Source organism: Homalodisca vitripennis, chromosome 7 (genome assembly GCF_021130785.1).
Source record: "Homalodisca vitripennis isolate AUS2020 chromosome 7, UT_GWSS_2.1, whole genome shotgun sequence".
Classification (NCBI taxonomy): Eukaryota; Metazoa; Arthropoda; class Insecta; order Hemiptera; family Cicadellidae; genus Homalodisca; species Homalodisca vitripennis.
In genome coordinates this window covers 144,977,793-145,003,025 of record NC_060213.1, presented here as the reverse complement: position 1 = coordinate 145,003,025, position 25,233 = coordinate 144,977,793, and the positions used below count along the sequence as shown (strand labels likewise).

The window sequence follows — 25,233 nt, the reverse complement described above, 5'->3', positions numbered from 1 at the left end:
TATCCCTGTTATGTTGAAATGAAAAATAACACTTCTGAGTTACATATTTGCAAGAATTTACAAGAATATTTATATAAAATAAATGGTTTGTGCAATCTGGAACAATAAAAGGAGTTTTCTTTTCAGTTGATCTTCGCTTTTCATACAAACGTCACAGCTTGTTACACAAAGCAATAAAATATTCATTATTTATGTATTTTTCACAACGCCATTTCAAGGAAAAAAATACTTGTGTTTAGTGTTTTAATTACCAAATTATTTTTATACAAACAAACATGACAAAACTTATTGATAATTATAGGTTGGAATCCTCTCTTTCAATAAGTACCAAAAATATTGTAATATCTGTTCTTTATATAGCCAAATAAGCGAGTGGGCCAAAGCATCATGTCGGTACAAGCCTGGCTGCCACATGAAGCAATACATGCACATTGCTTCACCAGTACTATGATTAAGACTTTGTACAATGATAGGTACAAGTGCACTGTTTATAAGTATGCAATTTTAGAATTATAGAGAGATCTCATAACACATTATATATGATATGTCAAAATACTTTTTTATTATAAAACCATTTCTAACCAGACACCAACTTGTTCAACACAACTTATCATGGTCTGATTTATTCTTAGTTAAACTACACAGTTGAGGTATAGGAAAGAAGTGTCTTCAGGAACCTCATATTAAACTGAACAAAAATCAAATTGCAAATTGTCATGTCATATGCAGAATTTGACTGTTGCATGTTTTTTACTGAGGACAAAACGCTAAGAAACCTCTCACTGTAGGACAAGATGCTAAGAAACCTTTCACTGTAGGACAAGACGCTAAGAAACCTCTCACTGTAGGACAAGACGCTAAGAAACCTCTCACTGTAGGACAAGACGCTAAGAAACCTCTCACTGTAGGACAAGACGCTAAGAAACCTCTCACTGTAGGACAAGACGCTAAGAAAACCTCTCACTGTAGGACAAGACGCTAAGAAACCTATCACTGTAGGACAAGACGCTAAGAAACCTCTCACTGTAGGACAAGACGCTAAGAAACCTCTCACTGTAGGACAAGACGCTAAGAAACCTCTCACTGTAGGACAAGACGCTAAGAAACCTCTCACTGTAGGACAAGACGCTAAGAAACCTCTCACTGTAGGACAAGACGCTAAGAAACCTCTCACTGTAGGACAAGACGCTAAGAAACCTCTCACTGTACTTAATATTACAAGAACCTTTGTGCTTCCTTCCAGAGTGACAGGATATGCAGGATGGATGAGTTTGGTGGTAGATGTTACCTCATTTCGAGATCCCATGTGGAAGAATATCTCAATCATGTCACCTTGGAAGAAAGGGAGGTAAGCTCTGTTCCGACCTTGACAGTCTGATTGGGTAGGAAACAGCACTCCGTAAAGTAACAGACTTTAAAACTGAGGGAACTCCATCTACTCCAATAACAATCAGATTGGGTAGGAAACAGCACTCCGTAAAGTAACAGACTTTAACACTGAGGGAACTCCATCTACTCCAATAACAGTCAGATTGGGTAGGAAACAGCACTCCGTAAAGTAACAGATTTTAAAACTGAGGGAACTCCATCTACTTCAATAACAGTCAGATTGGGTAGGAAACAGCACTCCGTAAAGTAACAGACTTTAACACTGAGGGAACTCCAACAGTTATTCTGACCTATAAATCAACTCTTTGACCCAAATATCATGACATTTGCAGTCAGCGATGTGCCACTCCTGGACATACGTAATGTTGCCCAGATGTAAGGGACTGTACCCGGTGTATGTTCAAGGGGAACATATAAAACAGCCTGAAGTGACCTTCCAGTGGAATGCTGTTGTATTGGAAGAGTACAATAAAAAGATTTTGCTTAATCTACATTGTCAGAAACCAAACATTTAAAAAGCAATATTTTTTTCAAACTGTTGGTGGCAGCAATTCTTATGGACTGTACTTATACTTCATTACATCACCTACTTACATAAGTTACTGCTATCTCTAACTCTGGAATAGAGATGATAGATGAACAACGCAAGGCTGGAAACACATTAGAGACTTGGGTAGGCATCAGCAGTCTGCCAACTTTGGCTATGAGAGGCTGGACGTTGTACTTATCCGCACACAGGATCAGATCCTCACGCATCTCTAAAGGGATATCTTTCGGGTCGTCCAAACAGCCGTACATATGCCTGAAACAAACTGGAGTTACTCAAACAGCTGCTGTACTGGACTCAATTCAGGGCAGAGTTTACATCACTTAATATTGTCAAGGCTTTAATTTGCCATTTTATACAGATAATTCTCAATTCAGGAGGAAAACGGTACACAAACTTATTTTATCAAATGGCACTACTCTTGAAACATGATCACTACACTCTGTCAGAACCAATTAAAGCAATATGTTATTTTCTAGGTCTGTCTCAAATCATTTTTCAGAAGCTATAGATATTATCTAGTACTAACTTTGAAATATCCAAATACACTTAAGGGGGGTATACAATTAAGGGGAAATGTTGTTGCTTCTAAACTACAACTTTGGATGTCTATTGTGACTCTAATGTACTTACTACAGTTTTATGTTAATTATTTACTTCCTCATCACATATTGTATTTGAGCGCAGCATTGTCTCAATCCCTAACTTTGTTGCGCTCATCCCCTCATAATAATTACTCTAATGAGTTTAATTCTGTCTTTTAGATACTTTTCTTAAATATCGTTTTAATTTTTTTAAACTTTTACTGCTGTGTTTTTTAATTCCTTTAAGAAATGTATCCTTTTTTGTGTATTTCTAAACAATTAAATTAAAAAATTTAATTATTTAGATTTTTGTTACATATTTGTGAGTTTTGTGATTTTAGTGAAGGCTTAATTCACCTTATATTGTATTTTACAAACACTACTGTATCCAATACTTTGTTAAAACTCACAAAAATTTAGTTTTACTGCCACTATGATCAGTTTTTAATTTTTAAATACCATTTAAGAATTTGAGGCACTATTTAAAGTAATTCTGTATGCATTATGTAATACTCAGCCCAGTATACAGTACATAGAATTTATATTTCTTCATCTGATTTACTTCATATTTTCGAATTCAAATAGTCAGCCTACATACAAAACAATAATAAAATGGATGGAAATGGCCTTAAATTCAGTATTAAAGCCCTCCAAGTTTAATTTGTTTTAAATGTAGACTTTCACAATGTAACTGTAGGCTGTAACATTATTCACCTGCACACACTGTCAAATACAGAACAATACTTTATTGTTTCAACAGTATTAAAATCATTCTAAACAGTTTTTTACATCCATGCCTTCTACTTTTGATATAAAACAGGAGTGGCTAGAACCGCAAAATACTTTTTTCAATGAATGCATATTTAATTTTATAATTATAGATTTTACATTATTTATAACACCATTCTTTATTTTTACTCTCTGTCAAATAAGGAATAAAGAATGACTGAATTTAATGAACTAATTGTTGAAATACTAAATATAATCACAACCAATTATTTCTTCTTTCAAGTTGAATTATTAACAAAAATGTGAAAATGTAAAATTACAAACAAAATAAACCTAAATACTTGACTTTCAGTACAAAAACATCTTAGTGCTTAACATTTTTCAAAACAATATTTGTATTAAAACTTAAGATACTTTTCAAAAGTTAATCCGAAGTTCTCTCAAATAAACAGTAGTAGGCTATCGTACTACTTAGTAGAATACTAAGTTAGGCAGCAGGCATGAAATAACTAGCTTCATGTTATAACAGAGTCTTAATAAATATTTTTAATACAACTAAGAAATTATATAGTTCTACTTTTATAAATTTCATTTAGAAATTACTTTAATAGTAAATCTGAAAAGTTCAGATTTGTAAAATAAGCATTTCATATATTTCTTAAATTTAATATAGAAGATTTTACCAAACACAGTTTTTTGATACATAAAGTGAATGATGCAACCCTTATAAATATTGATTGTTGATCTTGTTATCACGCACGACTTTGTCTATTTAATCTGTACTTGTATCTCTTATGGTTTCCAAGATTCTTTCAGTGTACATACAATTTAGAACACACAGTATATTATAAAAAAAATTAATATTTGATATTATTTTGTCATTACATATTTTTTGCACATATTGTGCATTGTGAGATGTAAAAGTAAAATCTGTGCAAATATGTAACCTGAGCATCAATTTGAAGATATGAGGCTCCACATCCTTAATGTGTGTGTGCTCTCCAGATGGATCGCCCAATGGACCGTCGTCTAGCATTGTCCGGAACACAGAACTGTGAATCAGCAGGGTAAATCGGCAGACTTTAATTATCTCCTTGAACAAACCACACATCACATTGAAAACGCCTCTTAGTTTTTTTCAATCGCTGCAACATAATATATTAAATGTTTAACCACATGTTACGTACAGGCATATTCAATCATTAAAGAAACATTTACAGGAACAAATTTTTAAATAAAACCAAACATCACTTAGGCCATAGGTTCTGAACCTTTCAGCTTTGTGTTCCCTTAGTGCACTGACACTTGGTCTTGACTCCCCCCTACCATTATCATCACCTTATGTGATCAATACAAAAAGTAAAATTGAAATATGTTGTTTAGGGTAGATTTTCAAGTTTTAAAATTTAATAGTAGATAAATAAAAAAAATTTCATTTTACCTCAAATACCTTTTTGAACACACACAGTTATTGCCTCGAATTTTTTAATAAATCAGTGAAACACTGAACTAAATAAATTATATTTCTTTTTAATTTACAAAAGGTGCTATTAATATAATGTTATATTAGTCAATTTTCAATTTAGTAAGAATGTTGGCACTGTTTGTCTTTAACAATTTTTAAATATCTGATTGTAGCAGTGACAAAGCATATTGCAAATCACCTTTTGCGTCCAATTTTGATCAATATTAAGGTGAAGCCATTGTTGAAAATCCAGATTCACCGAGGTATATGGATGAAAATTACGTTCACACATTTTTATTTTTTAAAGCAATTTGCGGGTAAATAGGAATATAACTAAACCAAAAACAGTCAATACCTACGGTATGAAATTACGCTAAGGCTTCAGAACCACATTTTATGTAAATTGCCTGTTCCTGAAAGAGGTCAGGAAGTATATTCACATTGATTTGAAATGGATCACTTCAACTCTCGTAAATTACCAGCTCTATGTATTAATATCTGGAAAATACTGTCCAATTTACTTTATAAGTTATATCAAATGTTCACATTCTTTTTATTGCAGTCTGGTATCTGACACTGTCTCTGACTTGACTCCTGGAATCTGGAGTCATTTTTGTCTGAAGAGATCCAAAGAAAGTCGACGATGAAGAAGGTCAAAACGAAACATTTACATTGTTTCGACGTCAGAGTCACCTATACATATGTGAAGTGGTAGTGTCATTGTGTCATCAGGTACAAAACTGAATGTACTACAGTGTGATAAGACACAATATCTAAGCATAGTGGAGCAACTGAGTTTTCTACACATAACGTAACTATGGTAGGAAGGGTTGATTTAATTTAATTTTGCATTTGGCTCCAGTTTACCTTTCATTTTATTCTGACACCGTTTCTAACTTGACTCCCAGAATCTGGAGTATGTTCATCTGTCGAGACCAAAGAAAGTCGAGGACGAAGAAAGTCAAAACAAAACATTTACATCGTTTCAACATCAGGGAAACCTATAAATAGGTGAAATGGTAGACTCATTGTCTCATTAGGTATACAATTTAGTGCACTACGATGTGATAGACACGATATCTAAGCACGGTGGAGCAACTGAGTTTTCTACACATAACATAGCTATGGTAGGAAGGGGTGATTCAATTGACTTTTGAGTTTAGCTCCAGTTCACCTTCCTTTTATTGCAGCATCAGGTATTAGCACTAAATCAGCAAAGGTAATAAAAATCTGATTTGATTTGACAATACAAGACACTCAGCTAACTATTGCCTCCCTATACACCATCGTACTATGCCAGAGAAGAAACCCAGCTACGCAGCAGCCAAGATGTGGAAAACGTTTTCCCCCAACCTGAAAATGTCCAAGAAACAACAGTTTCGTAATCTTCTTAAGAACTGGTCTCATCCCTTCTACTCTTTAAACGAATTTTTTGAATGGAGACTACTAGAAGATATGCACATTTCATAGAAGACAACACAATTCTTATGTTGTAAATATTTATTTTTTTAATTCAATGTTGGCGCAAATTCTGTTCTTAATGTTTATGAATAAAGCACACTTGACTAAATAAGATGTGCACATTTTGTAGAAGACAACACAATTTTTATGTTGTAAATATTTATTTTTTTAATTCAATTTTGATGCAAATTCTGTTCTTAATGTTTATGAATAAAGCACACTTGACTATTGACTATTTATCAAAACAGATGCTACACTTAGCGACCTCATGCTGGAACCACAGCCTCTTGCACAAGTACTGCGGCTCTCCAGACTCTAGAATTTATGCATCATGCATAATTTCCATTTATATTAGCATCTAGCCGATAGGAGGACACATGTTCAAAACGTTTCTAATTGAACACACAGCGTAATGCTGCGTTTTGTATTCTTTGGATTGGTGTCCTCCCCAGATACGCTATTGCCATAAATAAGCAGGATAGCAATAAAGAACACTGAAAGAACCAGTGACTGCATTAGCTGTAACTTGACAGATTCTGGCAGCATGTTTCTAAATTTAGACAGACCTATAAGCCTGCCAACAACACACTAAATTGCGTGAGTGGCGTGTTCAGAAAATGTAAGGTTGTTTTCAAGTATGACACTTTCGGTTTTTACTTTAGTCAAGCATTTACCGCCAAGTTCAACCCTTACCGAGATTCTGCATAACATTTTGTGGTGCCAGATGGAGCACATTACACTTCTCTATATTTTGTTTATGGCCATTATTGACTAACCTGTGGATACACATTCAAAATCAGCATTGATCTGAAAAATTGTCTCTTCAATGAGATCCGGATCATATGACAAGTGAAGCTGACAGTCATCTATGTACTGATGGATACACACAACTGGAGAGGTCAAAGGTGTACAACATAAAACCCAGGCAACTTCCTTCAGGAATTCCATGATGTGTTGATAGTGCAGGTTAACCCTCCATCTGTTAGACGACTAGTGACTAGTCGCTAAAAAAATGTTTCTCCAATGTTAAAAGACTAGTCACCAGTTTTGATGCTGATTTTGCAGTCATCATTTAATCAAACTTTTTCTTTCAAAAATTACACTTAAGTAGGACAAATATTATACCAAATTAATCGGGATGTTTCACAGATTAAGTTGATGTATAGTTTATTGAATAATAATGTGTAAGTACGCACGATAATTATAAAGTTGAAATACAAATGTTTTGCTGTATCTGGTCGCGCACTTCGAGAGAACACGAAAAAACAGGACTTTTTCCCTGTACTTTTGCCACAGAAAATTTTGTTTAGGAATGAGTTTGACTACATCACTGCGTTCAGAATTTATTTCTCAAAAAGATCATCTGCTTCAAACATCTGTTTGTTGATGTATGTTGCAAAGAAAGACCTTGGACACAACCATTGTAATATTTTGCAACATTTTTGTAACTAACATTTTTGTATTTTTGTAAACTAGTCGCTAATATTTTGTTGTTTCTCTTGATAATATTAGAGTTGTGTTATTATCAAACAACATTAAACATTTTCTTGTGAAATTTTCCATCAAGTGGTATAGACATCTTCAAGGAATAAGTAAATTATAAGTGTTTATTTTAATTTCAAGATGACTATAGCCACCATATTGATGCACCGGTATAACTTATTGTGTGTTCTAAACTTTTATTTGTGAATATTAAACTTGTACGTATAAACTATGTTAATATGTGATTCATTTATTGTACAATAATTTAGTGACATTTACAGATCTGTAGGCTAAATTGTAATATACAATTTTTTATACCTATGCCTTTATACTGTTTATTTCACTATTTTTTATTGAATACTGTAAGTGACCTGGTAAATAACTCAGGTGAACTTAGACAATGAGTTAACAAATAATAACAAATTTACTTCATTTTAAACATTTTCTGGTGGTATATTGTGAGTTTTAACAACTTTTATTTTGTGAAAAAAACATTTCTTAGGATTTGCAACAAACATTTTTACATACAAAAATATAATTTTTTTTATTTTCAGAACTTTTATGTTATACAACATAGAAAAGGTCTCAAAATAATAAGAATAGGCTACAGAAAATATCTAAAAATGTTAGAATGTGAATATGTAATTTTTGTAAAAATGCAAAATGTTACTATTTACCAAACACAATTTACAAATTTTGGGAAAAGTGTACAACAGTAGAGACAGATAATGCGTTAAAAAGGAGAAATTCAGAAAAACCCAGTGTTATTAATTTGGTTTTATCAGGAAAGGCGCAAAGGAACACCATTGTCAGGCTCCATCATAATGGAAAAAGCCATAAAATTACATGACAAGTTGTGAGGTGATTTACAAAGGTTTAGCGCTAGTGAGAGTTTATATCACTGGGCAGGCAGTTGAACAGCTTTGCTCCTACATAAGATGGCTTTTCTTCAATCTGAGTAGAATGGTGTTGAGTAAGAGTGAAGTCTGCAGCACAGCAAGTGTTATGTTGGTGTACGTCACTGCCTCGGGTCAGATTTTTCTATGTGCGTTGGTTATTACATTGAGGATATAGAGTGACACTACAGTTAGAATTGAGTTTTCAACAAAAGCAGCTCTACAACTGTCTCTAGGCTGTAATACAGCTAGTATTCTTATGCATTTCTTTTGTAAGATTAGGGTTCTTTGTATATTTAATGAACTAGATATACCCAAAACTAGAATACCATACCAAATATGTGCCTCTAAAAGTGTGTAGTAGGCAGTTTTAGCAGTTTGAACATCACTTATTCTCTTAATTCTTCATATGACGTATAGCCCGGAGCTTAGCTTCTTACAGAAACTGTCAACATGAGAAGTCCAGTTAAGATCTTTGTCAATTATAACATCTAGATACTTTGCTACATCTACTCTCTCTATGCTAAATAGAATTCCAACTTCAAGCTTTCGTCTCCCCATAACTAAATGTTTTGTTTTAGTTTCATTTAGTACCAGGCTGTTCTGGTGGCAGTATTGAGTATTGAGCTACATTAAGTGCAATGTATGATGAAACTTCAAGTGATCCTGATTCTTTATTACTTAATAAAAGCACAGTGTCACCTGCGTACATAATAGTGGTTGCAAATTCTTCCATATACCTGGGTAGATCATTTGTAAAAAGTACAAATAAGACCGGCCCCAAAACTGATTGTCTTCCAGTAAAATAGCTGCCAAACCAATCCGCTGAAATTCCAAACGCTTCCAGTTTTGTTAGGAGTTGTTTAGTTGTGAGGCTAGTCTTTCGCTCAGAAAAATTCCTCCCACAAAGCCCAATCTGATAATAGAGGAGAAAAAGGACATGTCGATCCGGGAAAGACGACACGGTCAAAATCCTACCAGCCGATAAAGGCAATGCTACTGTTGTACTTGAATCAGTAGCGTATAAAGAAAAGATTATGGAAACTTCAAATACGTGCAAATAAAGTTTTAAATAAATACCCGACTGATTCAATTGAACACAAAGTAACAAACACCGTAAAAAACCCAAATTTAGATAGATTTAGAATTAAATTAACTCCTCACCATTCAAAAATCCCCCATATGTATGTCCTTCCCAAAATCCATAAACCTACCATCCCTCTCTGGCCCATCATTAGTTATCATGATTTACCCTGCAGGGAATTGTCTAAGTCCTCTTGGACATTTTAATGGTATTTTAATTGGTAGGAAATACTGACTCTTTTATCAAAAATTCCAGGGATTTTGTAGAGATCAAAATCCCTGATGTTGACTGAATCTGACAAACTAGTAAGTTTTGACATTGAAAGTCCATTTACAAATGGACCAGTTCCAGAAACTCTCGGAATTATTGAATCACGTCTCAAAGAAGATCAAATATTAAAGGAAAGAACTAAAATTCCCATGCCAGTAATTATGGAACTGTTAGAACTATGCAATTGTAATGACTCATTTCATACACCCATCTCACATTCATTTCAATACTTAGGCCTAATTTAATTTAGAAATTTGTTAGTAATAATAATTAAGGAATAATTGTTTATAAATTGTCTAAAATTTTAATACAAACAATAATAAATACAAAATTAAATATATCAAAATTCACCTTATTACATATAAAATTCAAAAGTTATAAAGTGAACTAAAGTCAGTGATACAGTGTGCAGGGATGATTGTTGAAGAGTGAAGAGAGCAGATATTTGAAAGGTGGAGAGGAGAGAGGGATCTGGAAGAAGTGAAGCAAGATTATTATTATAAAGAAACTGGTTACATTTATTTAGCAGTATTTGAAAGGTTACTTTATTAAATTCTTATTATCACTAAAGTACAAAGAAGCAGAAGACAGACATTGGGTGAGAAAATTCCTTTTAAGTTTAATAGTGATTCATTGGAAGAACATAAAACCCAGGAACATTCGATTTGGCTAATAATTCAAAATTAATATAATTAAAATTTAACAACAATTATTTTTCAAAATTACAATATCTTTTATAAAAAAAAAATACCCAATATTTCTATTTCATTAAGCCAGCACGACCACCCTGCCCTAAAAATTAAGAATTGTATTTAAAAATGTACCATTATTGTATCCTCCATCTTGTTTCAAAATTCAAACTTGTATGTCAATTAATTTATCATCATTAAGTTCACATTTATATCATACTGTGTTATTTGTTATTTCTAACTATAATCAGAACACAAATTAAGTTTAACCATTTATTTAAAGTAATAATAGTAGTAGGATATTACACACTCAATGCAATTATTTTGAGTTAGAGGGTCAAATTTACTGTCACGATAAGGGGTTGGCAATGCGTTCTCCACTGTCTCCTATTTTCACCAATATCTTTATGGAGGAATTTGAACAAAAAGCTTTGACTTCAGCTCAGTTCAAACCGAAGATTTGGTGGAGGTATGTTGATGATACCTTTTCCTCATGGAGACACTGAATTGAATGAGTTTTTGAATCACATTAATAGTATTTCTCCTTCCATCCACCTCACAATGGAAGTGGAAGTCCAAAACAAGCTTCCTTTTTTGGATGTGTGTATATTAAGAGATAGCAATGTCCTTAAGATAACTTTTTTGAAAGAAAACATACACAGTAAAATATTTAAATTATCAATCAACAAAAGATCAAAAATATGTCCAAAAAGAAGTGGCCTACTTGTTATTTGATAGAGCAAAGAGTTTATGCTCAGATAAAGATGGATTAAAAAAGGAATATAAGAAAGTTGAATCGGATCTTAGACGCAATGGATACCCTCAATTAATAATAAATAAGTGCAAACAAACCAGAAGAATCATTCATCATATGTGCCTCTAAAAGTGTGTAGTAGGCAGTTATTAGCGCAGGGATAATAGGCCATCATCTGATCGCTTCGGTCAACTTCCTTTATAAAGTGATTATATTTCACGATTGGCAGAGGCTTTTTCCTCTAATCATTCAAATGAAACTAAAACAAAACATTTAGTTATGGGGAGACGAAAGCTTGAAGTTGGAATTCTATCTACCATAGAGAGAGTAGATGTAGCAAAGTATCTAGATGTTATAATTGACAAAGATCTTAACTGGACTTCTCATGTTGACAGTTTCTGTAAGAAGCTAAGCTCCGGGCTATACGTCATATGAAGAATTAAGAGAATAAGTGATGTTCAAACTGCTAAAACTGCCTACTACACACTTTTAGAGGCACATATTTGGTATGGTATTCTAGTTTTGGGTATATCTAGTTCATTAAATATACAAAGAACCCTAATCTTACAAAAGAAATGCATAAGAATACTAGCTGTATTACAGCCTAGAGACAGTTGTAGAGCTGCTTTTGTTGAAAACTCAATTCTAACTGTAGTGTCACTCTATATCCTCAATGTAATAACCAACGCACATAGAAAAATCTGACCCGAGGCAGTGACGTACACCAACATAACACTTGCTGTGCTGCAGACTTCACTCTTACTCAACACCATTCTACTCAGATTGAAGAAAAGCCATCTTATATAGGAGCAAAGCTGTTCAACTGCCTGCCCAGTGATATAAACTCTCACTAGCGCTAAACCTTTGTAAATCACTTCACAACTTGTCATGTAATTTTATGGCTTTTTCCATTATGATGGAGCCTGACAATGGTGTTCCTTTGCGCCTTTCCTGATAAAACCAAATTAATAACACTGGGTTTTTCTAAACTTTTCTCCTTTTTAACGCATTATCTGTCTCTACTGTTGTACACTTTTCCCAAAATTTGTAAATTGTGTTTGGTAAATAGTTAGAAAAACAGAATAGTAATAAATTTACGTTTATGTCAATCCCTTATGTCCCAGGATTATCAGAAAAAATTAGAAGAGTAGGTAGAAAGTATAACATTAGAACCATGTTTAAAACACACAATACTCTTGGATAAAGTCTCATAAAAACAAAACCAAAAAATGGCAAACAGGATTAAAAAATCTACTGAGTTTACAGTATAAAATGTAGTTGCAATAGGGAATACATAGGAGAGAAAAAAGGCCATTAAACATAAGGATAAAAGAACACAAAGAAATCACAAGAAAGGGTCTCACAGAAGAGTAAAAAATTGCACACCATTGTTAGTCCGAAGACCATCAAATGAATTGGGATGAAGCCAACATAATACATCGGGAACCACATCTCTTTAACACATTCGCTGCTAAAAATCCCTATATAGAGTTCCCTATATGCTGAAATTTCTGAAATATATTTTTACTTACTTTTGGATGAAATATGATAGAAATATATGAAAATTGCTCATAAGTCACCAAAATTATCTCTCACTCCCATTTTGGAAATCCGGTAACTAACTGTGGTTACCGCTAGCTCCTGGGTACAGTCCTCCTTGCCAGCTGGTAACTCTAGTTACCGCTCGCACTAGGGAACGTCCTTTTATGGCAGTGGGTATATACCAAATGAATACATCGTAGCTAAGTGAACTGTATTTTATTCGTTTAAACCGACAAACAATGTTTACACGTAAATTTGAAAACCAAAATGAATGTAAAAATTTATAAAACTTTAAAAAAGTTTATATAAATCTCTGCTAACTCACTCTAATTTAGTTATTATTTACAAATATGTGCTGAATAATTATAATAAAATATATTTAAATGTTTAAATTAAATTATACAAAAAAATATTGTAGTAGGGGAAAGACGGGCAAAGTGGCCAAGGCGGGTAAAGTGGCTACTCTAGGTTATTCTACTGGATATGTCTGCTATCTAGTGGAAATCGCCGCAACTAGTTCATACCGATGGCCTTAGTATTCTCTGTGCGTCTGAGAGAGAAATTGTTCTTAAATTCTTTCTCGTGTTATTTTTTACGTTTTTCTACATGTCTGACTTTTGGTTAAGTAGAAAATTTCAATACACGTAACTACGTAATAATTAGGAATACAGTTATGAGCTATAGAGCTAATTGGTAGTCTTAATTTAAGCTTCCAACTAATGTTTACTTGAAAGTGTTTTTTCACTCATGTGTTTTTTCAACTCTTGGTCACAGTTCTCGTAATGGCGTCGTTCCGGGTAAAGTGGCCACCTTACACAGCGGGTAAAGTGGCCAGCTGGCCACTTTGCCCGGTGTATTTTCTACATATACAAAGTAACATGGCTAACTAATTTTGATTATTGATGTACTATAAATTTAAATCAATTCTTGTGTTTTTTATGGTAGAAAATGTAATATCTGTAGGCTGATAATGGTTGAATGTTCTGCCGAAATCGATTTTCCATTTTACTCTATGAATTGTTCGTGTTTATTTATGTGTGTTCAGGTGTATTGAACGGTATACTGTATATATAGTCTATGTGATCTCAACATATTTATAGGTTCATACACTAATGAAGGTTGTGTTGGAGACGAATATTGTGTTATATTTAATTTACCAAACTTTAATATGCTAATAGTTTATAAAACGTTCTATTGTATTTCGTAATTTGCAGATTATATCAAGATGCCGTACAAATATATAAGGAAATCAACCCAACAATCTTGGAATGCAGAGGTGATGAAACAAGCTATTTTAGCTGTAAAACGAGAAAAGATGCCATTTGCAACAGCAGCAAAACAATTTGATGTACCAAGAAACACTCTCAAAAGGAGAGTCCTAGAGAAGAATCGTGATGCACTTGACGACAAAAAAATTCTGGGAAAGTACAGGAAGGTGTTTACTGATGAGCAGGAGCTAGAACTTTGTCAACACATTATTGAAATGGAACAACGGTTTCACGCAAAATGATTTACGCTACATGGCTTATAGTCTCGCGACCAAAAACAATATCGTTCATAAATTTAATGAGGAGAAAAAGATGGCAGGCAAAGATTGGTTGGCAGGCTTCAAAAAAAGGCATCCACACATCACTTTGAGAAGCCCCGAAGCTACTTCTCTAGCAAGAGCTCAAGGCTTTAATAAAGTCAATGTAACAAAATTTTTTGATATTTTAAAAACAGTCCTAGATAATCAAGAGTATCCAGCTCATAGAATTTACAACTGTGACGAAACAGGTCTACTAACAGTTCAAAGTACACACTCAAAGGTTTTCGCTTTGAAGGGAAGAAGGCAAGTCGGAGCGATAACTTCGGCAGAAAGAGGCTTACTTTCGACATTTGAAGTTTGCATGTCGGCTGGGGGAACTTTCATTCCACCCTATGTAATATTTCCCAGAAAGAACATGAAGACTGAGCTTGCAGACGGTGCTCCCCCTGGATCAAAATTTGCATGTACTCCCAGTGGTTGGATGCAGACTGATATTTTTTTGAAATGGTTTGATCACTTTTTAGAACACGCCAAGCCTTCAAAAGACGCCCCAGTTCTTTTAATTTTAGATGGTCATGCAACTCACACAAAGAGTCTTGATTTTATCAATAAGGCTAGAGAAAATCACACTAAAGTTATATGTTTACCTCCACACTGTAGTCATAAGCTGCAACCTTTAGACGTATCTTTTATGGCACCTTTTAAAGCCTATTACATCCAAGAATGTGAAAAATTCCTCAGAAATAACCCTGGAAGAGCTATCACACAATTTCAAATTAGCAGACTTATGGGAGAGGCATTTTTACGTGCAGCAGTGCCTACAACAGCTATTAGCGGGTTCCGTAAGTGCGGGATTTTCCCATTTAACCCTGAAGTGTTTGTGGATGCAGATTTTCTTGCTGCAGAGGTAAGTGACATTCCAATAAACGATTCCCAACATGAAGAAGATTTAAATCTTATTGTAAATCAAGTTGACCCTGTAAATTCGTTTGAAGAAAATGAAGAGGGACAAACAAAATTACTTAGCACGCCTTCATCCAGCGGTACAAATGTAAATGGAAAGAAGACAGCTAATGATCCAAGCAGTGAAGATTTGGCAGTTGCTGGACCCAGTGGAGTAGGCTTAGTTCGAAGTGTCTTTAAAGTAAGTCCAAAAGATATTTTTTATTTGCCAAAACAAACTATGATGAAGAAAAGAAAACAGAACAGAAAAAGAGGAAAAACAGCAATCATCACCGACAGTCCTTACAAAAACGAATTAGAAGAAGAAACTAAAAAGCGACAGGAGGAAGAGTCAAAGAAGAGAAAGAGATCAGATATGAAGAAACAAACTCAAAAAACAAAAAAAATCTACTCAAATAAAGAAACGACTTAATTTTGATGTCGAAGAAGAAGCGGAAGTTGAAGAAGATTGCCTTTGTTTCTATTGCAATGAATCATTCTCCAGATTTAAAGACAATGAAGGGTGGATTATGTGTTCTCTCTGCAAGCAATGGGCCCACCAAGAGTGTGCAGGGTGCGAGGAAGAGGATGATGATTTTCAGTGTGAATATTGTAAAATGAAGCAGGCCTAGTGTGTAAGCCTTTTCTTTCCATTTAATATTTAAAAGGTAATAGTTAATACTATATTCACTCAATGTATTAAAAATATTTTGACAAGGTAATATAAAATAACCTATTAACTTTGAAAAAAGTGGTATTAATTCGTTCCCTCACCCATTCGGGTAAAGTGGCTAAGGGCTGGCCATTTTACCCGACCTGTGAGGGTAAAGTGGCTACTTTGTACTTTTTTTAAAAACCCGTTTAAGTTGATTTAAATTATGAGGGTAAAATTAAATACTATATTATCTTAAACCTAATGTGTAATAGAAGATGTTGGTGTTAGGTTCAGTGAATTTGGTTATTCATAAGGCATTGTAAAAAATATGCAAACAAAAAAGTGGCTACTTTGCCCGTCCCTCCCCTACATAAGTTTATAAAATGCAAGAAAAAAGAAGAAATAAGTTTACTAAAATAAAATAATACAAATAGATACAAATATATAAAATTGATACAAATGTGTATATACATCCAAGCCAACCCACACAAAAGTTGTTTGTTATTTACAAATATGTGGTGAAAAGTATGAAAAGTCATATTTCAATACTTGAGAAAAATCATCCCCACAATCCCTTTTTGTCAGTCATTATTCATGGTATTGTTCAAAACAATAAGGCACAAAAAACCAGGTTGTTCATCACACTGCAAACAATGCCATACCACTCGTTTAACAGTTCCCTTAGCAAAACAAATTCAGCATCTTTTATTTTTTTAAGTTTTTGCCACTTTTTTGTTTCTCTTCAATCTTAGAAGGGACGTGGTCAACACTCTTCCCCTTCAATGGCCTTGGAGGTGCGGGAGGGTTTGGTAGGAGATGGTCAACAACTGCAAGATGAAAATCATACAAAGGCATTTTTCGTTCATTACAAGAAATTCGCATTTTGTTGAAGAGGTAGTGGGCATTCATCATGAGGATCTGCAACACATGGAAAAAATCTTCTTATACCAGTGTAAGGTATTCCTCTCGCAGGGATAATAGGCCATCATCTGATCGCTTCGGTCAACTTCCTTTATAAAGTGATTATATTTCACGATTGGCAGAGGCTTTTTCCTTTCAAGTTGGTTGTGGTTGATAGAAGTGACTATTTTATTAGTGTGTTCTGTGGATGTGTAAGACACTACTCTTTTATCCCTCCATTTAGCTACCAATAAACTTTCGGTGTAGCGTGCAATGGTTTCTCCTTTTTTCAACTTAGCTGACTTAACATCCGTTGAAATGTACTTTCTATCCAATCTGAGCATACCTGTGCTGTACGTATTTCTTCTCAAAAGAGTGGAGACGAGAGAAAAACTATCGTAATAATTGTTCATGTAAAGGCTGTGTCCGCAATTTAGTTTTCCTTGCATTAGTTTTAGCACAACTTTAGCCGCATGTCCCTTGCCACCAAAATCATCAAGTACACCACAATACCTGTCTCGAGTAATTTTTTTTACTGAAAAGACTTAAAATTTGTACTAGCTCTACTATAGTTACAAAGGCATATTTTGCGCTGTTTCATTCCCACCTTTTGTATGGTGCCCTACTTTGGGGCAATTCAAGTGGTGCCAAGGAGGTTTTTTTATGTCAAAAGAAGGCCTTACGCACAGTTTTTGATGTCAGTAATAGTGATTCTTGTAGGCCTATTTTTGTAGAACACAGTATACTTACTCTGCCGTGTATTTTTATCTTTCAATGTTTGGTATATGTAAAGGAAAATCTAGATGTTTTTAACCTGAGAAGTGTCGCTCATAATTATAATACAAGGTACCAAGATCTTCTAGATTTAAGATATGTTAGACTCACCAAAACCCAGCAAATGTATTTGTATATTGGGAAAAAGCTCTTCAATAAGTTACCATTAGGCTGTAGAGATATTACGTGTAAAGTTTTTAAAAATGTTGTTTTAAGATGGCTTAAGAAAAAAGCTTTTTATTCTGTTGATGAGATGTTATCAGGCAGTATTGACATTGTATTTTAATTTATTTTTTTATGTTTTCTGACATGTACTTATAACCATAAGTGCTAAACCTAGTATTATCTAATTTCTTTGACTTTGTCATGGCATTGTAATGTGGGACGACAATAAAATGATTCTTGATACATAAAGAACTTTAAAATTAAAATCATGGGGATCGCACAGACTGAACAGTATGATCCCATATTTGTGCCGTTTTCCTTTTATGTATTGACAGAAATACAGCCGACCACGCCAAAGTACCATGCCCTCATCAATACATAGGTTTTGTTGCGGGTAGTACACAGACCTCATTTTGTTATTGAAATAATCAATAAGGAACTGGACTTTAGATGAGCGATTAAATGGATCAGGATAGCTTTCGAAATTCAAGCAACGCAAGATAATCAGAAATCGGTCTCCTGACATGAAATTTGGGAAACAAGAAGAAAACAACTTATTCGTTTTCCAATAATTTTGAGGTTTGGGCATTTGTATTATGCCCATTTGTAAAATAAGACCAAGAAAAACCAACAACTCTTCAATAGATAGGTCTTTCCACTTACCAACTCGAGAGCCAGGTACAGTATGGGGCCCACAAAAAGTGTGTACTTGTTGGTTGCCTTAACAATTCCCTCTAAAAAAACTATATCCACAAGCAGTGTGAAAAAACTAATTGGAGATTTGTCATCTGGTAAAGGAACTAAAAATCCTTCCTGTCTAGTAAAGGGAATATCTTTCATCCCAATCCGGTTGTGAGCGCTCCATTGGGGTGGGTTGGTCTCGTAGTCAGGATCCTCAACTTCCAAGTCTGTCTGGTACTCCACATCGTCCATGTTGTCATTCTCATCGTCTGAACTGAATCCTGGCTCTGTTGTACGCTTATAACTTGATTGTAGTACACCACTTGGTCCCGGGGGATGATCCATTGTGTTGCACAATCACTTACTACTATAAAAACTTAAAAATCATATAAAAAATTGAAAAAGTATAATGTGAAAACAAAGTGCATAAAAAGACGGGAAAAGTACCTCCCGAGGAGCGAGAAATACGGGGGTTGTGATAGCTCGAGTGCTGGCCGCACACTGACTTCATTTCAGAACAAATACACTGTGGTAACCATAGTTACTGTCCGCTCCTAGCGCAACGTAGCAGTAGTAACCAGAGTTGCCGCCCACAGTGAACGTGTTAAAAGGAAATGAATAGAGGCAACATACATTAATTTGGCAGGCCAACCAATCAGTCAAGATTAGGCTGCTTTGGTTGCCAATTCAGGTGTCCAGTAATGACCAAATCTAAAATTCAAAGCACATTTCAAGGTTTTCAAGGCTCAAAATTATAAAATTCAAGGCTATAGTCGCGGTTTACTTTTGGCTCTTTATCGGTAACTAACAATTTTACAAGCCAAAATCAAGTCACGAAATAGTGTTTACTTTCCATGTAACAATAAAGATTTCTCAAATATTTAAGGCCTCTGTTTAAATTACTAATGTCCTTATACATTATTAACAACATTTTATAATTCGTTGTGTTGAAAAATTTTACATTAAATGAGGTTTTTTTTCAGAACCTATAACTTATAATTGAACTTCCTTGTGTTCAAAAACTTTGAACTGTAATCGTACCTATAAAATATGTTAATTTAATTATTTAAACAATACTATGCTTAATGTGGCATTTTAATTTAGTTAAAATGAATTTCAGTGTAATGTTACTATTACAAAAAATAGTAAAAAAAAGTTGTAGGCCTATACAAAATTATGATAAAGTACCAAAGCCTAATTTAATGTTTATATTGTAACAGTTTGTTACAAATACATTTTAAATATCCAAATACGTAAATGATTTCGATTTTTTTTATTTGAAATCTGAAAACAAACCCTCAAAAACACAGGATAGTAAAGAAACAGTTTTTTACTTTTAAGTTAAAGAAGTTTTTACTTACCACTTTCAACATCAAACCCAATACTAATTCTAAACCAGTTGAGGGTTAGGTTAGTTTTAGGTGAATTAAGTTTCATAAAAAGAAAATAACTGTTAAAATAAATAAAAATATATTAATATTCATTTTGTAAAAAAGGATTAAACTCAAAAAGTCCAAAACATGGGTTAAAAATGTTGAACCCTTTTTACAATTTATTTTGTGAACCCTGTTTTTTAGAAAACATGTGTGAAATTATAAAACTTTTTTAACAATTGAATTACTAACGATGTATTGCACCTTTACTCATTGCACAAATTAATTTAAACAAATAAGGCTATGACAATAAGTTATAAATGAAAACAACCATTAATAGTATAGCAAGGGTAAATAAAACACCTAGATTACTAAAAAAGTGTTGTATTAATTATATATCTCAAATAAATTTAAAATAAATCCTATAGGCATCCAATTGTACACCATAATTGATCACATGATCACGTTTTTTCGATTACCTTAACTTGAAACATTTAATATTCATCACTATGTTTCAAAGAATTTGGTAACCTCTTCAACATCGAATATTATAAAATACAATATATAGTCGCGTAGGTTATTTAGCCACTCTTCAAATTACTTTAACATCAAGCATATATAAATGCCATCTCTCGTCAAACCTACTACAACGCCATTTTTGGCGACTGCAACGAGAGCGAGTTACTTCCAAATTTCCTTTGTATCCTGTCAATTTCACATCGATGTGAACATAATGAAACTGTTGCTTCAATATCTTCATTTGTGTTGAGCACGGCGTCCACTGCGACCGGCCCGGTCCAGCCCAGCCCGGACTTTTATACTCTGTCAAAATGCATACGATCAAATGAAAACCCGCCCACTGCGACCGGTCCCGGCCTGGGCTGGACCGGGCCGGTCGCAGTTGGTGGGTGTCCATTTGATTGCGTGTATTTCGACTTCACAAAAGGCCGAGCCGGGTTTCACTCCAGCCTAGCACCGCCCCACTGCGGCCGGCCCGGCCCTATCCAGCCTCGGTTGGCTCTTCGGTGCCGTGTGGGCCGAGTCTTTCCGGGCTGTTGCCGGGCCGGTCGCAGTTGGTGGGTGTCCATTTGATTGCGTGTATTTTCGACTTCACAAAAAGGCCGGGCCGGTTCACTCCAGCCTAGCACCGCCCACTGCGGCCGGCCCGGCCTATCCAGCCTCGGTTGGCTCTCTTCGGGTGCCGTGTGGGCCGAGTCTTTCCGGGCTGTGCCGGGCCGGTCGCAGTTGGTGGGTGTCCATTTGATTGCGTGTATTTCCGGCTTCCCCAAAAAGGCCGGGCCGGGTTCACTCCAGCCTAGCACCGCCCACTGCGGCCGGCCCGGCCTTTTTGTGATGTCGAAATACACGCAATCAAATGGACACCCACCAACTGCGACTGGCCCGGCCTTTTCAGCCTCGGTTGGCTCTTCGGGTGCCGTGTGGGCCGAGTCTTTCCGGGCTGTGCCGGGCCGGACCGCAGTGGGCGGGTGTCCATTTGATTGCGTGTATTTCGACTTCACAAAAAGGCCGGGCCGGGCCGCCCGCAGTGTGCGGGTGTCCATTTCATTGCGTGTATTTCGACTTCACAAAAAGGTCGGGCCGGGCCGCCCGCAGTTGGGCGGGTGTCCATTTGATTGCGTGTATTTCGACTTCACAAAAAAGGTCGGGCCGGGCCGCCCGCAGTGTGCGGGTGTTCCATTTCATTGCGTGTATTTAGACTTCACAAAAAGGCCGGGCCGCCCGCAGTGGGCTGGTGTCCCATTTGATTGCGTGTATTTTGACAAAAAGGCCGGGACGGTCCACAGTGGGCGTCTTGCATTAGAAACGGCAGCGGTATAAAAAAAATCAAAACTCCCGATTTTCTACAAAATTCAAGCATAATTCCCGCCCTTTTCAAGGCAGGTAAAATTCAAGCATAATTCCCGCTCTTCCCGATTTTCAAGGCTGCTGGACACCCTGCAATTCTAAAAAATGAACTAAAAAGAAAACCAAAAGTATCAAACACTATTAGATAGGCCTATTTGTAATAAACCAATGCAGAGTAACATTATGGTTTTAAGAAGTTCCAAGAACTTTAAGAAGTTTTAAGAAGGACCAATTCCTGTCCCTCTTCTTTTTTATTGCCGCCATCTTGTTTCTGCCGTGACGATCACCATTTGCTATTGGCCTATGGTCAGTCGTAGGCGGTTGGTCGATGAATGCAGACGTATTGTGACCTGTATTCTGTAGTTCTGTTTTAATCATTAGGGTTGTGTTTAGTTTTTTATTAAGTGCATGTTTGAGAGTTAGTAAAGTTGACACACAACATGGTGGTTGTGATTCCTCACTTAGGCGTATCACAACACCATGATATGATATCTTTATGTTAGCCTAGTTTGTAATTGATTGTTAGATTATTTATTTACCTAAAGAAGAGATCAGATTGCAGATCTCGAAATGTAGTGTTACTGATTTTTTGTTTCACTGAACGATGACAAATGTCTGGAAAAATCCTGTTTCCTTCACAAATATAACATTTTGAATTTTGAATTTGATTACGCCAATAACATCTTTAAAAAGAATGTTTAAACTAAGTATAATACTTTTCTTACAATAATATGAGTAGTTACTAAATTTTTTTATGAGTAGCTTACTACTGAGGTATTCTTTGGGGAAATGGTGGTAGGGCACTTTTAACTGTGATTTCCAAATTTAAAAAATACTAAAATGACTAAAACTATGAATTTTTCTCAGTACTGACAAGAAATGAGAAGGAACAAAAGAGCCTTTCATCCTTTACACTGCCACAAGTTAGAAGTTCTGTACTTACAGGTTGTCCAAGATTCGGGTCGCCAACCTTCAGAGAGCAGTCGTTCAGATAACTATAAGAACGTATTAAATCTCCATAATCTTGCTTAGCTGGAACATAAGAACATCTCATCATCAAAATGTCAAACATAAAATTGTAAATGGGATTATGATTGCTACATAAAAAAAAATGGAAGATAGTTAAGGACACTTCTACATACAATATGAAATCATCTTTCAAATATTTAGAAAATAGAAAATTCAGTTAAGCCCAGACATGATATTGCCAAGTTCAGTAGAGAGTTGTTATTAGAATGCTGTGGTGTCAAACTAATTTCTCAAGTAAAAAGTATCATTTTAAGTAATTATACGTCGTTAAATAAATATCGAACAAGGATGGCATGGATTAAGTTCTTTTTCAATCAGTTTTGACTTTAATAGAATTTTGTAGAAAAAAAAGATCCTAAAGCTTAATTTTTGTTGCAGGTGACTTTAATTTTAAAATGCTTGAACAAAGTAATTGTAAAGCTAATTGTTTTAACACACAAAATTCACGTAATTTATTTTTAAATTTGATAAACCTACCTTTTTAAATATGAATGATAGATTCTAGCACCAGTATTGACAACACTAACTAGCTTCAATCAGCATCCACGTAATGCATTCACTCTCAATATAGGTTTTTCTAATCACTATGCTTTGCTTCTATTTCTTATAAATTATAAAACAACCCTAACGTGCAACACAACATATAACTTTTTATACAAGAAAAGAAATGATTCCAAAGAAATCATAACAGTAGAGTCTTGATAATTTGAGGTAATTGGGGCTGGTGGTAAATTGAATTTTGAGAAACTCGGATTACACAGAATAAATGGGGAAAAGGCGTTTTTGACATATTTTAATGTAAACAGTAACAAAAATAATTCATGATTCACTTATCTGGTATGCATACATGGTTTACTTACAAAATTATTTCAAAGTAATTTGCTTTAAATTGACAATCTCTTTTTTTCTGCGATTTCTCTTCATCATCTGAGGAGCACTGCATCGACTGCAGTCACTTCCGATTGTTGTTCTACGTATGCAAGCGCTGTTTCCAGCACCACCAGCCCTTCCTTGTGAGTCATCACTGCCATACCCTCTTCACACATATCCTCGTCATCACTTCCTTCCGCTGGGTCACCTGGTTCATATATCATCGGTAAGTAACTTCATGTTGCTCATCATTTTTTAACCACTCGGCCACTTCACTTATTATGTGTCCATTCGATCACAGCCCGTGGAGCTTCTTTATAAGTTCTGCTAAAGGCAAATCGACATCTGGGTTGTTCTCATCATTTGTGCTTGTGTCTTTTTTCCAAAACATTGTTCCACGGTTTGTTGATTGTGTCTGCTTTAACTTCATCCCAAGACTCGGCTATCCAATAGACCACATATTTCATTGTACAAGTTTTCTTGAGAAAATTGCTTATTGTCTCTTCATCTTCCATTGTTTGCAGCATAAACTGCAACAAATGATGTCAATATATATTTTTTCATAGCTTCCAATACGCAATGATCCATAGGCTGACATTTGGTGGCAAAACAGAGTACGGATTCCCTCACAAGTGAGTTCTTCTTCATCAGAGTGGCAACCAGCATTGTCTAGCGTCAAAATCGCTTTCAAAGGCAAATTCTGTTTCTTTTAATATTTGTTCGTGTCTGGCACAAAGTCTTTAAAGAACCGTTTCTTAAAAACTGTTTTGTCCAATCCATTTTTAATTTGTATAAGTTACGGGCAAAGTAGACTTTGAGATATTTTGAGATAAGGCCTGAGGTTTTGCAGATTTACCTATGACCATCAGCTTTAATTTGTGGTCACCACTAGCATTTGCAGCAGCTAATACTGTAACTCTCTCTTTTGATTTTTTTACATCCTGGGGCTGCCTTTCCTTCTTTAGAGGCAAGGGTCTTGGAGGGTAATATCTTAAAATTCAGTCCAGTTTCGTCACAGTTGTAAATCTGTGTTTTACTGTGTTATGTGTTGTGCAAAGATTTTTATCTTTGATTTTCTGTTGAAACTTTTCAAAAAACTCTCCAACAACTTCAGAATGTGCATACAATTTTTCACCGTATATTTCAAGTTGCCTGATACCGTATAGTTTTTTCTAACGATCCAACTAACTTGCACTTGAAAGTAAAATCCGGTTTACTTTAGCTAGTTTAGGAAAAACAAAGATTTTTCCTGAAGGATCGGGCCTGAAATAGGGCTTCCTTTTTGAAGTTGTTAACTGAACCAGAGAAAAAGGACTTAACTTGTTTTTTCATACTTGGATTTTTTCTCCGATTTTCTGTTGGATGCAATTATGTCAGCACACTTTTAACACAAGAAAACTGTTCAATTTTACTTTGGTTTCTGCGCCAATCGCCTACTGTTGTCTCTCATGCACCATAATCAGCTGCTCTTTTCTTTAATGATCCTCCTTGATCAATCCTCTTCAACGCTGTGAGATTTTATTTGATAGAAACTTTCTCTTCGCTTTTCCACTCATTT

General features: G+C 35.0%; 1 protein-coding gene across 4 annotated transcripts in view; it reads right to left on the bottom strand.

Annotated features, from left to right (window-relative positions):
• Positions 1-25,233, bottom strand: part of LOC124366456 (BTB/POZ domain-containing protein 6-like) — a 77,659-nt gene that overhangs the window by 17,340 nt on the left and 35,086 nt on the right. For 3 of the 4 annotated variants that reach the window (XR_006922812.1, XM_046823025.1, XM_046823027.1), the window contains exons 3-5: positions 22,720-22,808; positions 4,197-4,342; positions 1,984-2,191 (exon numbers count right to left, since the gene is read on the bottom strand). Coding sequence is in view for 3 of the 4 variants with exons in the window: in XM_046823025.1 (XP_046678981.1) it covers positions 1,984-2,191; positions 4,197-4,342; positions 22,720-22,808 (443 nt within the window). In the remaining variant the exon portion in view is untranslated. Of the gene's footprint in view, positions 1-1,983; positions 2,192-4,196; positions 4,395-22,719; positions 22,809-25,233 lie in introns of all 4 variants that reach the window. The other variant, XM_046823026.1, reaches the window with a different exon arrangement.